The sequence below is a fragment of the Nicotiana sylvestris genome, chromosome 8 (assembly GCF_000393655.2).
Source record: "Nicotiana sylvestris chromosome 8, ASM39365v2, whole genome shotgun sequence".
Classification (NCBI taxonomy): domain Eukaryota; kingdom Viridiplantae; phylum Streptophyta; class Magnoliopsida; order Solanales; family Solanaceae; genus Nicotiana; species Nicotiana sylvestris.
The window spans coordinates 126966764-126985149 of record NC_091064.1 but is presented as its reverse complement, the minus strand read 5'-3'; the positions used below and the strand labels follow the sequence as shown (position 1 = coordinate 126985149).

Genomic DNA, 18386 nt, shown 5'->3' with positions numbered 1-18386 from the left:
CATGCTTAAAACCATCATTTCGGTGCCAAACGACTCGAAAATAGTCAAATGATATATAAAATAGTCAATACATGTTCAAAAGTTCATATCCTAACTATTAAAGTGATTACCCAACCCCAATTGAAGAATTCCTAAAGTTCACCCTCGGGCCCACGTGGACGGATTCCGAAACTTTTCGAAGAAAGTTGTTACCTATAACCTCATGAAGTCAAATATATGATTTTCACTAAATTTCATAACCATTTTCGTGGTCAAATCGCATTTTTATCCAAAATCTAGGTTTTTCATTTAAACCCATGATTTCACAAATTATACATGTTAATCTACCCATAATCTATGCATTTAACTCACATTGTGTAAAAATTACTTACCTCAAAGTGCTAGGTAAAAACCCCCTTCCAAGAGCTCCAAAGATCGCCCAAGAGATGAATGAAAATGAACCAAATGGCCTAAGTCCCGCATTTAATAAAGTTGTTTGCACAGGTTGCAGATGTCGCATTTGCGACACCTGGTTCGCAAATGCGACATAAAGGTTGCAAATGCGAAGGCTGGCCAACTCTGCCTTGGTCGCAAATGCGATCAAAATCATCGCAAATGCGAAGAGGGCCAATTCGCAAAAGCAGCAGAAACTTTGCAATTGCGAACTACACAGTGCCTTCCCATCTTCACAAATGCGAAAAGTACTTCGCAAATGTGATCAAATCTTCGCATTTGCGAGACCTGGAACACCATCCCTGAAACCAGAAAAAACTGAAGTCCTTCCACCCCTCTGAGCACGTCCGAAACTCGCCCAAACCCTCGGGGCTCCACACCAAACATCCACGCAAGTCTAAAAACATAATACGAATCGGACGCCAAAATGTATGGGTTAACTCATGAAACTCAAAACTTCTAAAAATACTTCGGTGTGTTCGGTTCCTATCAAATTAATTCGAAATGACGTCGAATTTTGCGTGCAAGTCATAAACGACATTACGGAATCATTCTCGGTATCGGAAACCCAATTGAACCTCAATAACACCAAAACCTACACCAAACCAAATTTAAAGAACTTTAGAACTTTCAAATATCCAACTTTCACTATTAGGCGCCGAAATACTCCTGGATCATCCAAAACCCGATCCGAACATATGACCAAGTCCAAAATCATCATACGAACCTATTGGAACCATTAAATCCCGATTCTGAGGTCGTTTACTCAAAATGTTGACCGAAGTCAAACTTAATCTTTTTGGCCAACCTTAAGGAATCAAGTGTTCCGATTTCAACCCGAATCCCTCCAAATCCGGAACTAACCATCCCCGCAAGTCATAAAATAGTAAAAGTACATACGAAAAGTCTTATTTAGGGGAACGAGTTTGTAAAAAGCAAAACGACTGATTGGGTCGATACACTTTACCTTAACTATGGGTGTTGAAATTCCAACAGTTAATATCCCATTAACTCCATAGCTGTGTTGGCTACTAGATGCGGCACATTTTATATTTGTGTTTTTTATTCATCTTTGTTATTTTTCATTTGCTTCATAATTGTATTATTACATATGGTTATATGATTAAAATTTCCAAATAGAGAGGCATATACACCGCAACATGATTTAGACTGTGAAGATTATTCAAAATTATGTTTGAAAAAAAATCATATTTAAGAAGAAGCAAAAATAAATAATAGTGTTATAAAAATTTAATAAGGAGGATAATGACCTCAAATCTGACCTTGAGAAACACGACGTGACTTGGCATACCTCTTCATCAACCGATGGAATAGAGACTGTTGACTTTATATAATGGATGATAAAGTACTTAAAAGGACAAGGAAGATTAAGATTATTAAGTAATCCACTAAATCAGACTATTCAGTCACCGTCATAAATAAGACTTTTGATTCACCAAATTGTTTCTGTACCATCCCAAAAAATTCATGAACATACATATTCAAATATACCACACACATTGTACATTAAGAAAATCCCCCAAAACTCTAAGGGTCTGTTTGGAAAGCCACCTAATAATTGGAATTGGTGTAATTACTAGGATAATAATTATACAGCCTAGTAATTACACAATATTATAATTATGATGACCTGTTTGTTTGTCATAATATAATTACAGTGTAATTATAAGTGTACTGTTTGGTTGCAGAAGTGTAATGTAATGACCCGACGGTCATTTTGAGCATTTTCACTTCACTCGGTAGTTTGGGGGCACGAATAGCTCCGTATGATGTATTAGAACTTGTGTGCAAAATTTGAGTTCATTTCGAGTTGATTTGATATATTTCGGCGCGTGTTTTGGAAGTCGAAAGTTCATTAAGTTCGATTTGAGGTGCGTTTCGTCATTTTGATGTTGTTATACATGATTTGAGGCCTCGAATAGGTCCGTATTATATTATGGGACTTGTTGGTATGTTCGTACGGGGTGCCGAGAGGATCGGGTAAGTTTCAGATATGTTTGGGCTGTGTTGCGCTCGTTTTTCTTATGTTCCGACGTCGTTTCTTCAAGTATAAATGGTACCACATTGAATAAATGAGCTCCGATTTCTGTTTTGATTGAAGCATTAGATCTGTATCGTAATTACGGAGCCATATCAAAAATAATCATCAAATTTGGTCATCATATGAGGATTTTATGGTCATTTTACTAAGAATTGGGTTGCCAGATTTTTTTTAGATTAATTACGAAATTGTCATTGCTGCGTATTTTAAAATCTGCACTATTTCCAAATATTGAAACTAGGGGTGGCAAAATGGTTCAAAGAAAAACAGTTAACCACCCATATTATCTACTAAAAAATGGGTTGGATAATGAACTTTTTAAAAACGGGTCAAATATGGATAAGAACCATATTATCCATTTAGAAAATGGATAACCAATGAGTAACCAACGGATAACCAATGGGTCTAACTTTTACATTTGTAAAGCCTCAAATTGGGGGTTCCTCAAGTTAGGGAGATTAAGAATTCTCCCAAAAGTGATCATATACAAGAAGTCATGGATAATATGGGTGACCCATATTATCCCTGCCGGTTAACCCATTTTTTATCCGTATTAAATATGAGTCGGGTCGGATAATTGATCCGTTTTTTCATTACCCGTTTTCGACCCGACCCGCCCATTTGCCACTCCTAATTGAAACCAACATATCTCCTTCAATATAAGGTCAAATTGAGTAATTCAAGAGCATAATTTGACTAGAATTTCACAAGGAATCCATTGGAGACATCAAAAGTGAGTTTTGAGATTTTTTTGTACGAGAAACGAAGCAAAACAATGTTAAAATGAGGGTTTTATTCATATAATATATTTTGAGTTGGGGAGCTCGAAATTGGGCAATTTTCGAGGCGATTTTCAACATATGTATTGGGATAAGTGTTCTTTACTCAATTTTGGTAATACTTTATGAATCTATCTTTGATTTTAGCTTTTGGTTGATGAATTTTAAAGAAGAAATTGGGGGGCTCTGGCCTAAAGTTTCATTATATGAATTTTTGAGTTTTGAATACCAATTTTGGGTCAGATTTGAGTGAAACTAGTATGGTTGAACTCGTAATTGAATTGGTTGTCGGATTTTATGAGTTTTGTCGGGTTTCGAGGTGCGGGACCGGGTTGGGCTTTTTGGCCGATTTTGGGCTTTTGATTAAAGATTTGACCTTTTTCGATTGGGATTGGTTCCTTTAGCATTATTTGATGTATTTGAGTTGTTTTTTATTAGTTTCGAGTCCTTCAAAGGTCGAAACGCGCGGGATGGCATTTTTGGAGCATCGCTTGGCTTGCTCGATATTAGAATTGGTTTGTTCGAGGTAAGTAACTCTTCTAAACTTAGTGTTGAGGGTATAAAACCCCACAATATGTGTTATGTGATTGGTATTGAGGTGATGCACATGCTAGGTGACGGGCATGTGTGTGTTCACCCTGTGAATTGGGATTCCGTTGTTCCCATGGCCCTGTATAGTGGCCCTATTTTGTTGATATTTGTGTTTTCACCTTGTGATAAAGTAATTGAGTTGTCAATCATGCTAAACATCATGTTTAGACTTCATGCTGATATTATTTGTACTCATAGGGGCTATTTCTGGTTGTTATCTCACTGATTTCCATTGATATTTTTGTACTCAGTCACATTCATACATTCATACCATATCTCAATCTTAGTTGTTTGTAATTGATACATCATATCATTGTTGTCGGGCTAGATTCATGACATTGTGTGCCCATGAGTAAGACTATAGAGATTGATGACTGAGTGAGCGAGGGCCTGAGTGAGAGTGATATTTTTTGGACCGGACTGCACACCACAACATATTATATCTATTATACTTTATGGGATCGGGTTGCACGCCACATCGATATATATATTATACACCGCTGAGTGACTTAGTGTGCTGAGTATTGAGCTTCGTGAGAGAGGATACGAGGCAATGAGATTGAGTACTCTGAGAGTGTGAGTACATGTTTCAGCTTTGAAATACGTGGCATTTACATGCATACATGATATACACACATAGAGATGCATTTTTCCTAATGCTATATAGCATCACGTCATTCATGGCTTATTATACACTTGATATGTGGGTATGGAGAGGCACTTTATACTTGGTATTTGGAAAGAAATTGAAATGTATTATTTATTGTAAAAAGGATATTTGAAAAATTACAGTTTTCAAACTTACTCGTACTTTTGGCATTTTCGGTAAGAGATTTGGGATTTTATTTCACTGAGATATTTGAAAAGCATGACCATTTTCTGGAACTGTGAACGAGCTGAGTATTTTACTGTTGAGATATCTTTTTTATAATCGCATTTATATTGTTATGAACTATTGTGGAAAATATTGGCATTGGACCCGATCATGTGTTAGCTCGTCACTGCTTTCAACCTAATGTTAGGTCTGTTACTTACTCAGTACATGGGGTCGGTTGTACTGATACTACACTTCTGCACATTGCATGCAGATGTCGATTTTTGTTGTTGCTGTGCTCGATGGTTGCGGGACTTGAAGATGTACCAACGTCCCTGTTGTAGCTGCCTCCTTTGTTCGGGGTAGCCTTAGCTTATAAAACTCTATTTATGTATTTTTCAAACAGACTATGTATTTCTTTCATTTCTAATTTGTAAACTCTATTCTTAGAGGCTTATGATTTGTAAACTCTATTTAGTTGGCTTACCTAGCGGGTTGGGTTAGGTGCCATCACGACTGGTGGATTTTGCGTCGTGACAAGTTGGTATCAGAGCTCTAGGTTCATAGGTTCTACAAGTCATGAGCACTTGTCAAGTAGAGTCTTGCGGATCGGTATGATGACGTCCATACTTATCTTCGAGAAGCTACAGGACATTTAGGATATACTTCCCATCCTTCTTTCCGTATTGTGCGGCATTGATTCAGCTTGAAGTGTAACTCTTTGAATTCCGTCCACGCATTCGTATGCGCATATGAGCGCTCGGTATCAATTGTGCATCGACAGCTTGTGATTCCATGGTTGAGGTGCGAAATATGATTTTGGCGTGCTGATGATGGGCCAGTCTAGAGGACTTGAGGCCGGGTTTCGATTGTAGCTTGAGCATAGAGGTGTTGATTGTGTGAGCATGTGCTTTTGGATTTATATGTCCGGTAGTATCCCTATTAGTGGAATTTGTGGCTGGATGGCTACGTGATGAGTATGATTTGATTGCGAGATGTGTTCAGATTGTTCGAATATGACAAGAAGAGTTTGCTGGGGATGTAGCAAGGACTATTGGGTGTTTGACTTCTGTGTTGAGTTGGCATATGGTCTCGAGCTATGGGTGTTGTGAGCACCTAATTTTTGCCCTGCATGAAAATAACTCCTAAAAATAGACCAAAATAATTTTAATTAATTTTTGGGAGTTTTTCTTTATTTAGTTGCATTCCATGCATTTTTAATATTTTAAAATCATAGAAAAATCATAAAAATTGTCATGTTTTAATTTCATTCCATCTCAGGTTCAATTTGCATGTAGGAATTAATTTTATTAAGTAAAAATCACAAAAAATGATCATTTTTACATATTTAGATTTTAGTCTTTAAAATTAGCATTTTTTAGTTTTAAGTTAATTAGTTGTTTTAATGTTAAAAATAAATAAAGAATTTTAATTTCTACAAAAATAGATTAATTTAGGATTTTAATTAATTAAAGAAAAAAAATGGGAAAAACAAATAAAAGAAAGGGATTTTTTCCTATCTATACCATATATGAAACCTTATTACCAAAAATGTTCATAATTTGTTAGTTACCCGCCCAGTCCACACTTTTACTACAATTTATATACCAATCCATAATTAGGCAGATTCTGCCATTTGAAACGCGCTAAAAAGAAGGCACGAAATTTGCGCTTGATTCTTTCCACATTAAATTCGAATTTTGAAACGGAAAGAGATCTCATTGCTGCGTAATTCTCTCATTCACTACAATTCTAAAACAACGCAAGCTTCAGAAGCTCCAGTACTCAAATTGCTTTTACAAATTCTACAACGCAATACAAATTGTAGAATTCAAAATTGTTCTTCATCGACCTCAGTACTCAAATTGTCGAACCTATATCTGTTCTTCATCTTTTTTTTCTCAACTACATGAAATCATGTCAAAAATCCCAATAATGCTAAAATTGAATGGAAATTGGGATCACTATGGCAGATTTAGAGATTTTGAAGTTGATGCCATTGTGGTAGATGAGAATGCAAGCTACGGAATTCTGATTTCTACAATTGCAGAACAACTATCGATTGATACATCGGATAAAATTGTAGAAATCAAATACATTGTGAACGACAATTGTCCTCCAATGGAGATTAGGAATGATATGGGGGTTCGTGTGTATATGGAGACCAAAAAAGAGAATAAGAACTTAGGTTCGTATCCTTTATGTATAAGCGTAAGAGATTTCAATATGGAATTGGCAATCACCAACGATAGCACAAGTGCAGGTATGTTTAATTTGACATTGCAGAGAGTTATTGTGTTAGTGTGTTATCTACAATATTACAACATTTATCTACTAATTAACTACAAAAAACAATGTACTGAAGCTCATAAAGCAATGTTGTTTTCAAAATTATCTACATAGTTACTACATTTATCTCTATGTTGCTGCAGGTTCGTCTGGATCCCTAAACTTACTTGAAATTCCATCTTCACCAGCTATAGAGGAATATCAAAGTGAAATAATAACTGAATCTACGCAAACATATATTGAAGAAGGACAAGTTTATCAGGACAAGCAAACTGTAATTGTTGCAATGAAGAATTTTTCTGTGATGCACAAGTTCCAGTTCAGAGTAAAAAGATCTAGTCATAGAAGGTATGGATTTATTTGTGGAGAATATATTAGTAAAAGCAGTGTTTTAGTGAAGATATGTGGTTTTTATAAATTGTAGTTTAATTGTAGTTAAACTGTAGTTAATTGTAGTTAAACTGTAGTTAATTGTAGTTTTTAACGAATTTGTGTTAAAACAGTCCTTTTTGTTGCTTCTACATCTATAGCCTGTATTAAATATTGTATTTTTTTGTATCTACTGGCTTATATGCGTTGCTGAAAACTGTAAATGGCACTTCAAGGCAACGTCAATTAATGATTCGGCAATGTTCAAGATAAGGAGTTTCAGCTGACAACACACATGCTCCTTATTGGACGAAACATTCATACAGCGCAAATGTACTGCAGCTATAGTTGGTAGCATGGTCGTTCCAAAGTATTGTGATCCTAAGACTATTTACACACCAAAGGACATACAAACTGACATGTTATCCGAACATGGACTGAACCTAAGTTACATGCAAGCATGGAGAGCCAAGGAAAAGGATTTACAGTTTTTGAGAGGGAATCCGTCTGACTCCTACAGCAAATTACCCAAATATTTTTATATTCTTGAGGAGACTTATCCTAGTTTTGTTGTTAAATTGAAGAAGGCAGCAGATGATTGCTTCTTATACGCGTTTGTTGCCCTTTGTACATCAATAAGTGGTTGGCAACATTGTAGGCCAATATTAGTGGTTGATGGGACATTCTTAAAGTCAGCCTACAGGGGGATTATGCTTACAGCAAGCACCATGGATGCAGCAGGTAAATAATGTAATAATTTTGTAGTTATTTTGTAGGCATTCTATAAAATGTAGTTAAATTGTAGTTATATTGTAGTTATTTTCTAAAGGAAAAAAGTGTAGATTAATTGTCTATATTCTGAATATATATTGTAGTTGTTATTTAATTATATTTTTATATACCTTTCAGGGCTGCCAATTAATATTTTATGAATTAAAAATGTAGGTACTATATTTCCCTTGGCATATGATGTGGTTGATTCTGAAAATGACGCGTCTTGGAAGTGGTTCTTTGAGCAATTCAAGGAGGCATATGGTGAAAAACCTTCAATGTGTGTTGTTTCAGATAGGAATGAGAGTATACTGAAGGCAACATCAATTGTCTATCCGGGCATGCCACACTACTCTTGTATGTGGCATATTTGGACAAATATAAGGTCCAAATTCAAGAAGGGACATTTACAATTACATGAATTGTACTTTGATACAGCACGGTCATACACTCTGGATGAATTTAATGAAAGGATGTTGAAGATTGAAGAGGTAGATCCGCGTGTGAAATCTTACCTATATGATATTGGCTATCATAGATGGTCAAGAGTACATGCAACAGTGAATAGAACTTTTACTATGACATCAAACATTGCCGAGCCGTTGAATGCTATAACAAAAGAGGCAAGAGAGCTGCCAATATTTGATCTATTAGAGTATATGAGGACGCTTCTTGAATGTTGGACGAAAGAGAAGTTATTGAAGGCAAATGGTACTTTCACATACCTTGGGTACAAATTCAATAAAGAATTGGATGACAACAATACATTATCTCAGAAACTAAGGGTAAGATTTGTTTGTTTGGTGCAAAAAAAATAAATTGCTTAATATGCATTGTTTCCAGATTGTAGATAAACTGTAGTCAAATTGTGGGTAATTGTAGATTGTAGATAAGTTGTAATTTATTTGTAGCTGATTTGTAGGTAAGTTGTGGATAATCCTTTTTAATGATTGATATATTATTATTTCTGTTTGTTCTTCAATTGTAGGTGAGGGCTTCAACAGATCATATACATACTGTATTAGATGGTGTGAAGCGGTACATTGTGTGTCTAGAAAACAAGAAATGTAGCTGCGGACAATTCCAACTTGATGAACTTCCATGTGCGCATGCTTTGGCAGCATTAAGGCACAGGAAGGAAACATACGAAAACTATTGCTCTCTGTATTACACAAGGAAGAGCCTTCTTCTTACCTATGAAATGCCAGTAAATCCTCTTCCTGATGAAAGCAAATGGGATGTGCCACAACATATTTTGGATGAGGTAGTAAAGCCACCGGCGGGAGATAAAAGGCAGCCAGAGAGACCTCACAAGGAAAGATATAAAACATTTGATGAAATAAAGTCAAAGAAGTACAAGGTCTCATGTGGAAATTGTGGAGGCGAAGGGCATAACAAAAGAACTTGCAAGAATACGCTCAAAAAGAAATGAATATCATGTAGTTAGAATAGTTATTCAAAATAAATGTTAGTGAGTTCAAATTATCTGATTTTTTTGTGTAATCGTTCAAGTTTTTGAAAATGATTATGAAGTATACTACAATTTGTGTATTTGCGTTTAATATGATTTTATGTATTTTATCAGGCATCTAAATTTGTCTTTTTTATAGCTTAGTTAAACTTTAATATTTACTATATACAAAATAACTAATATTAATGAATAATTCATTCAATGTAAACTGTTTCCAGATTGTAGTTAAAATGTACTTTAAATGTAGTCTAATTGTAGTCCTGTTAATAATTTGTAGATGATTTGTAGTTAAAATGTAGTTTAAATGTAGTTTAAATGTATTTAAATTGTTGTCTTGTTAATAATTTGTAGATGATTTGTAGATTAATTGTGGATAATTTATTTATATGATTCCTGTATTTATTTCATGTTTTGGCTGTGTACCTTAATTACAAATGATAGTTATATACAGAAATTACCTAGAACTTGAAGGTATTTCATAAAAATTACTTGAAGATTAAAGGCAAATTGCATTCTAGCAAATCAGAGTACTCGAGTTTAATGTAATGAAGATAAAGTGTTGTAAACAACCAAAATGACATATTTCCTACAGTGTATTCCACTTCAACTACAAAATGACATCAACTAAACTAGGAACACAAAACTCTATTTCTTCTTTCTCTGTACTCCAGTCCTCTCATTTTTAGCAGGAGCACCCTTCCTCCTTACTAGCCTGCTTGTAACCTCACTTTCACTGATTGACCCATCTTCTTGCTTCTTTGTAGCATAGCCCCATAGTAGAGCTCCATAGCGTCTACAGTGTTGGTCGATATCAGAAAGATCTTCTTTTGGGATTGCTAAATCTCCAAGGCTAACATACTCCGCAAAAGCCGCCACAAATACACCACAATCGCTGCATAAGATCAAATTTTTTTATTATGTAACAATTGATTAAAATAAAATAATTAAACATATAGAAAGGGAGAATAGTTTTTTTACAGTGATCCTTCCTTTTGTTGTGGAATCTCCGCAACCATCCACTGTATGTTGAGAGGGTCTGTAACTGGTTTCTCAATGTATGCCTTTGTGGTCTTGAAGTAAATGTCATTACGTTTCCCGTAGAAACTAGTGCAAGACAAATACAGAGGGATAATGATTGAAAACTTATCAACCAATGATTCAACAATATTATGACGGTTTGAAGACACCATGGAATCATAAACATAAAGTTGCCTGTCTGCTATGTCGAAAACGAGCAATAACCAATGGAAATTCTCTACAATGTTCACAGGCATGATGACATAGTCAACTACATCCCAGGCAACATTAGCAAGAAGTCTATACCCAAGGATATATTCTGCAACATCATCATCTGATTTAACAACCGAATACTTAAGTCCTGGTGGAGAACTTTTGAACTTGTCATAGATTCGTTCAATCTTGGTCCTGAACAAGCAATCGGTTGTTGTGAACCTAGTGTCGTTGTTGGGGCCATACTTGCCTCTTTTTCTCAAATAATACATAATAACATCAATGTGCTGCAAAATAAAATAAAATCTACTATAAGATACAAAGTAACCACAATTATCTACATAACAGCTACAACTTAAACTACAATTTGAACTAATCAAATAATCTAACAGATTGCTACACTTTAGCTACTATACAGAGGAACAAATTCAACAGCTGAAGACAAAACATAGTAACCTATATATCTTGTCTACAATATAACTACAATTACACTGCACAACTGAAGACAAAACTACAATATAACTATAATTACACTACACAGCTGAAGACAAAACACATATTGTGAAGGATTCTGTTATTTATACTTACCGTGTTATTGATGACTTGTCCTGGGTGAGCAAGGGCATAAAACCAGTCCTTCTTATCCACCTTTTCACAACCAAAGTCTAACCAAGGCTTGATTTGGTTATCCTTTTTGGAAAAGTATTCTTTCCTCCTGTAATAACAAAAAAATATCAAATAAAAAAAATGACAGAATGAATTACATATTTAAAGTTTAAAAATGGTGAAATGAAAGTGTAAAATTAAGCATTCATACCTCTTAGATATTTTGTCACTACGAAGGTATAACCAGTTGGTGAACCTTTCTATCAAATCAGCATCTACATTTTCACCTATAACAGTTGTGAAGGGGTGCTTGAGGTAGAAAAATTTAGGTCTGACAGAGGTACTGCCTCCAGAACTATACAGAGGTGTGAAAGGTGATCGTGCATGTTTCCCCGGTTGCCTGGTTCTACCCGGATGAATATGGGTTGTTTCATCTGGTATGGTCTCGCCATACATGACCAATTGTGTTAAGTTGTCTGGCAACTCAAAGTCATCCAATGTCGGACCTTTCTTGTCAATGCCTGAACCTTCAGGAACAACTTCATTCACAGTCACACCATGAATTGGCGACTGTGGAACGTTATCTTCAATATTTGTTACATATAAAATAACATACTTAACAGCATTGTATAATTGTATAAGCAAAAATTTACTACTTCAAAAGTATATTATGATACTATACCTGCTTTTTCTACCTCAGCTCCTTCCTGAAATCCTGGTTCTTCCTCAACCATTGCTGGCACACCCCCAAGAGAAACTTCAGCTTCTGAAGATAAATGTAGATGTATGTAGTTATGCACAATATTGTTGATATAAAGTGAATATAATGAGCTTATGATATTATACCTGCTTGTTGTGCCTCAGCTACTCCTTCAAATTCTGGTTCTTCCTCAACATGTGCTTGGAGATGTTCTGTTGAAACTTCAGCTTGAATGAATAATTTAAAAAATGAGAATTGTAGATATATGTGGGAATTTGTAGTTAAAGTGTGAATTATAAAATTTTGCATTGTAACCTTATTGTAATGAAAGTATGAAAGTATACCTGCTTTATATGCCCCAGCTGCTTCTTGAAAATCAGGATATAAGTCAACATGTGCTTGAACATATTCCGGAGAAATAGCAACTGCAGAACATAGTGAAAAAAGGGTTATAATAATTAGATAATGATGTCTTGAAGTTTGTAGATATGTCTGAAAGAATTCTATAAATACCTGTATTGCTTGTGCTTGCATACACTTGATCACCAATATTGAATTGAAATTGCTGGTTGTTCTCTCCTTGTTGTTGGTCATTATTTTTGGTTGAACTACCAGCAAACTGAACTTTTTGGGTATGTTTGAGTATATTTGATTCATATGTCATAATTAGTTTTACTACAAAAATATATGTCAATTCTTACCTTTGACTCGTCCACATCGTACCTCCTGTTTATCACCTTCATAACACTCTTCACAGAAACATCTATGAACTCTCGAAGGCTTGAGAGTTCCTCAAAAACAGCCTTCCTAAATTCAGCTAACTTTCCATCAACCTAAAAATTAAATATATAATTAGTTGGTAATCTTATTCAAAGTGCTACAGTTCCACTACAATTTAACAAAGATTTGTGCAATACCAACATGGCTCAATATAGAATTATACCACAAATTAACTACAATGTATAACATACAATACTTATTATGGAATGAAGTTAAATTGTAGCAAAAAATATATTTATATTGTAGTTATTTATATTACCTGCTCAATCCCCTTTTCCAACTTCCTGAGCTTGCTAGTCACAGATTCAGTGTCCTCTTGACAATCCGTATCTTTGGGTTCAAATGTTGGAGAAGCAGCAATTAGAACCTGTGATGATTGAGCACCATGTGCATCTTCATACTGAATCTTGTCTGGCAGATTAAGCACTCCAATCTCTTCTCCAGATTCAGTGATGCTTGTGAACTGAATGATGGAAATAACAGTTAGTTCAAGTAAATAAAAAAATGTAGATTAATTGTAGTTATTATGAAGGTAAATGTAGCATCATACAAAAGTGAAAAAATATACCTTGAGCCACTCAGGCTTGATCATCTTCTCTTCAATTGCAGTTAACCAAATCTGGCCCTTTGTAGCTGACCATCTTAAAATGCGAGGTATAGATTCAGAACACCTCGTACCAAGCTCCGTACTGACGGACGAGCAACACTCATAAAGCCACACTTGCAAGGCTAATGAGCATCCCCGTATCAGATAAGAATGTACATGGGGATTAAGACGATGTCAGACAGATTCAATAACTTGCTTAAAGGATTTGATACCCCATGAGTATGACTCAAAATTACCAGACTCTATCATAAAGAACATAAACTTGTCTATGAAAGACACATGGTCTTTATCAGAAGGACAAACAAAAAATTCCAACAGATAAAGAATGCACAACCTCACTACATCCTCATCGTTTGCCCAAGCTTTATTTGTGACTACATTTTTCAAATGCCACTTTTCAACCCTTTGTTTGTTCGAAAAATAGGTAGTCATTAAATGGCTAACATAAATGGAAGTGTAACCATAGTCTGAAAACTTATTCACACAATTTAGACCAGTAATCAACCCAAATTCTCTCAAGGAAAAATTCAAGTTTTCACCCTTCAATAGTACTGAAAAATAAGAGTCAGTAAACTTTGACAATTCATACTTCATTAGAAGATCAATTGCTTGGTTTTGCATACTGATTGTGGGGAGACCAAATAAGTAACCAAAACAAGTTTTTTGGAAAAGCTTTAAAGCATTTGGAGAGAGTAAAGCTTTTATCTGGCTAGGTATGCTCGGATCACACAAACTGTGGAATCTAAGCACACCATAATCAATATTTTGTGGTGCAAAGTAATGGCCATTCTGCAGAAAATAAAAAATTATTGAGCATTAGTAGTTAGCATAAAAAGAAGCAGTAATCTACATATAACTACATGATAACTACAAAATATAACTAAAAGAAGAACAGCCTACCCACACCTATAACTACAAAACAATACAGGACATCTACACATGTAAACATTATCTCAAAACAATAAGGAAGAAAAGGGTAACCACAGCTCTATAACTACAAAAATATAACAGTTAGTTCAAGTAACTCACAAAATGTAGATTAATTGTAGTTAGTATGAAGGTAAATGTAGCAGCATACAAAAGTGAAAAATATACCTTATCTACAATTTATCCAGCAGACTACAAAATGACTACATTTATGCACTATCTAAAAATCACAATTACAATTAACCTACAAAATTGAGACAAACAATCTACAAAATTTGGACAATTCCACATTTTACCAAAAAGCACTTGAACAACAGATTTTTACAACCAAAATCACACTAAAAACTGTAAAGAAAAATAATTAGTGTTTACTTTTACCAAAATCTTTTTGTGAACCAATTTTGGTACTTTTTTGGAGGTTTTCTTCTTTTTCGGTTTTGATGAAGAAGGAAAGACCTTGGGTTTTTTCACAGATGGAATTTTAGGGGAATGTTCAACAAAATCATCATCTACACACAACTCTTTGCCCTTTTGTTTGAGTTGTTTCTCGACTGGTTTATCACCTCCACCAGCATCAACATCGTGCAAATGTTTGGTTCTCATCGCCGCATGGATTTGTCTAGGAGATGAAATACTAGTAGTAGGTTCACTTGCATGTGTCGATTTTGCGTTTTTGGGTGGTGATTTTGGTGTTAAAACACCCAAATCAAAGGATGGGATCAACTAATGTAGCCTTTGAACCTTTTTTTTGGAGTGCTGATTTTTTCATGATTTGGGACTTGAAAAAACAGATGCAACTTCAAAATAGGATTTTGTGAAATTAACTGGAAAAGAAAATTGTAGAATCGTGGGTAACTGATGGTAAACGTGGGTGAGAGGCGAGTATACGAAAATGGGGGAATTAACTGAAGGTAAAACGTGGGGGGTGGGGGGTGGGAGGAGAGAGAGGTGAGTAAACGAAAATAGGAGAATATACGCTCCTAAATTAACGCCTAATATAAATGAAGCATTAATTATACCCTTAATTTAAATTGTGGTATATAAATGGTAATTTGGTATGCTGAAATGTAATTAACACAGTCCTTAAACATTGAGGGTAATAAGGTTTCATATATGGTATAGGAAGGTAAAAATCCCTAAAAGAAAATAGGAAAAATGTTTGGTCTTGTTTATTCAAAATTGGGCCAATCCTTAAATTGGCCCCAATTAATACAATCCGTCCAGACGCAGCCCAAACCCCGCCTGCCCGACCCGCTTTACCCCTCATAATTAAAACCCTAATCCCTTCCCTATTCAGGCGGGGACAACATCAGATACCCTGGTCCTCCCATTTTTAGAAAACGACGGATCTTCTCCGACTTGCTCGTCAACCCATCATCATCTTCAGAGAACTAAAAAAGAAGGATTACCTCTGCAAAAACCAGAACAACGACGCATCTGGGAGATTTTTTTCTCCATTTTCATCAACACACAAGAACAAGAACCTCCCTTTCCAAAACGACAGAGCAGCGCTGCCCCTCCACCCTCATTTCCAGATCAGAAATACACACACACACGAATACACACTAATTCTCTGAAAAAAATCAAGAGTCTCTTTTTATTTTTTTAACTAATTTCTGGAAGATAGCACTTTGAGAATTCCATCAATTTTCTTTTTCACAAGTGGTTTCTAGTTTTGATTTGCTGTTCAACTTTCTGTTTTTCTTCAAAATTGCATAGAACTATTGGAAAAAATCTGTTGCTGTCACTCTGCTGGATTAACTAAGACTTGAGGTTGTTCTTCTATTTCCTGTTGCTGATCCTGTTGAGCTCACTCGTTAGTTGTTTGTTTAGCCTCTATTTGGCTAATTCCAGTTCATCTATAAGCAAATAGGTACACTTCTCATTTCTGTATTTATTCTTTGGTTTACAATGAAATACTGGCCATTTTTAGAGTCATTTGTTGTGACATGAACAAGTTTACTGCTTATTTTGCTTTGCATATAAATTGAATGTTTACTCTGTATGATTTAACCCTTAAAACCTTCTGTAGATCTATTTATTAAAAATGAGTTTTTGTTTCAGAATTGATCTCTGTAATTAAAGGTAGAGCTAACCTCATATGTTTGGCTAGACTTTAACCTGCACACCTCATCCTTGAATACATGATGCTAGCATTTGAGAGTATAACTGCTGAAATTCGAGTTTTGCATTCATGTTCTAATAAGTTAAAGTTTGGGTGTGTGAGGGGCTTCAGATTATTTTGGTTTGGAAATTTTTTTAAAAAAAGGAAGTCTGTAGCTTTAGAAATTTTTGAGTTGAAAGTCAGTTGTGTATCTTTGGATTGTAGGCATGAATAGAGTCAACTGTGGGAATGCTTATTTGAGACCAAGAATTGTATTAATTTGTTTGTTTGAAATGTAGAGGTTTAATCTTGATAAACGGCAAATTGTTGTAAATTGTTGTAAAGATTCATGCATACACTGTAGCTTATAGTATTTCTCAATTGCTTTCTCTTGATTTCTTTAGTCAAGAACCTAAAATCCTCATTCGGGGAATGTAATGTTTGTTTAAGGCCCAAACACAAGTTTACTTGACGCTTGTAGCAAGTCATGTAAATTTGGCACATAACGCCTACTCATTAACATAAGTCAAATAGTTAAGGACTGTTAGGACTTGTTTTAGATTATTTGATTTTAACACTACTTAAATAATTATAGTTTGAGTTCGGAATCAGTTTGTTTCGATCATTTATGTGAAGTTAACGATTGGAAGATGCCAACTAGCTTTCTTTGTCTTTAATTATCTGAAATGATTTAGTTGGGCTATAATCACTGTAATCTGAGAGTTTAAGGCTAAAGTTACAAATCATATTATCCCAGTACCATAAGAATCATCCGCGAAAATTGTTATTCCTTCCACGTCAACATCTCATAAATCATGGCTCATATATTTGAATCTCAAAGTAGTGTAGAAAAACGGGCGATAATGCTAAACATCGTAGTTTGCTTTAGGCACATAATTAAATCATCACGGCTGTAGGTACGGTTTCCGTGGTAAAGTCGTGATACATAATCCCCAATTCGAGTGTGCATTTCATGTGACCCGACCATAACAAATTTCGAATAACTTTTAAATAAAGTCGACTTTCCTCGATTTGGGATTTTAAAATTAACCGGTGACTTGGGACACCCTAAACTATTCTAAGTGGCGACTCTGAAAATAAATAAAATAATCCCATCTCGAATTATGTCACTTTAATTGGAAAAACTCCCTTATATCCCCCTCTCGGGTGGTAATAAGGAGGTATGACAGCTCTGGCAACTCTGCTGGGGATCAGAACTCAGAACTTTTGGTTCACGGTTCAAGAATTCGAGCTTAGAATAACTGTTATACTTGGCTTTATTTATTATCTGATTTTTAAATGTTTGAGCTTAATGTGCTAAATGCCGCTTTTTACCACTTTGATATTGTTTGGACTGTATATAAATTATTACGAAACTGTCTTCTCCCTGAGTCTTCTAAATCATTTGGGAAGTGTGCACTTCATGTGACTTCTTTTCTGTTAGAGTCATCCCAATTTTAGAACGAGATTCGGACAAGTTGCAAAGCCGGTGAAGCTTTTGTATTCCCGGTATGTTGTCCCCCCTCCGGCTCGAGCTGTTCGCTCGGGTAAGTCAGGTTTAAAACAATATACCCAGGTTTTTAAACCTAGATTAACATATCCTCATGCCGGATCCCTAGTAGGTACATTTGTTTGCATCACGTGCATCTCACTTTGGGGACTCAACACAGGGGTTGGTTCCGTCTAGGACATGTGTACTCAAATTAAAAAGACCATCCTGATGCATCTTACGTGCTACTTGCGCATCTGTTTGTTTCGACTTGCATGTTGACCGGCTTCTAAAATAGGGAAAGAAAAAAAATTAAAGAAAAAAAAAAGAAAATAAAAACAAGAGTGAGAGGTAGGTATTTGAAA

At 35.2% G+C, this 18386-nt stretch overlaps 2 protein-coding genes and 1 long non-coding RNA gene across 3 annotated transcripts; 2 read left to right on the top strand and 1 right to left on the bottom strand.

Moving 5' to 3' along the window:
• Positions 1-7692: 7692 nt before the first annotated feature.
• Positions 7693-9539, top strand: LOC138875642 (uncharacterized). The gene is made up of 4 exons (XM_070154494.1): positions 7693-8077; positions 8282-8464; positions 8546-8892; positions 9096-9539. The coding sequence occupies exons 1-4, from the start codon at positions 7693-7695 to the stop codon at positions 9537-9539; spliced, it is 1359 nt and encodes a 452-aa protein (XP_070010595.1).
• Positions 9540-10223: 684 nt separating this feature from the next.
• LOC138875641 (uncharacterized) lies at positions 10224-15031 on the bottom strand. Its single transcript, XM_070154493.1, has 13 exons — positions 14885-15031; positions 13738-14290; positions 13463-13623; positions 13154-13357; positions 12816-12947; positions 12628-12733; positions 12459-12539; positions 12261-12341; positions 12097-12180; positions 11626-11998; positions 11397-11523; positions 10557-11095; positions 10224-10470 (listed from the first exon to the last, which is right to left on the bottom strand). The coding sequence occupies exons 1-13, from the start codon at positions 15029-15031 to the stop codon at positions 10224-10226; spliced, it is 2835 nt and encodes a 944-aa protein (XP_070010594.1).
• A 700-nt stretch (positions 15032-15731) lies between these two features.
• LOC138876535 (uncharacterized) lies at positions 15732-17002 on the top strand. Its single transcript, XR_011401857.1, has 2 exons — positions 15732-16301; positions 16758-17002. It is a non-coding gene; the product is annotated as an uncharacterized lncRNA (long non-coding RNA).
• The last annotated feature ends 1384 nt before the right edge of the window (positions 17003-18386 follow it).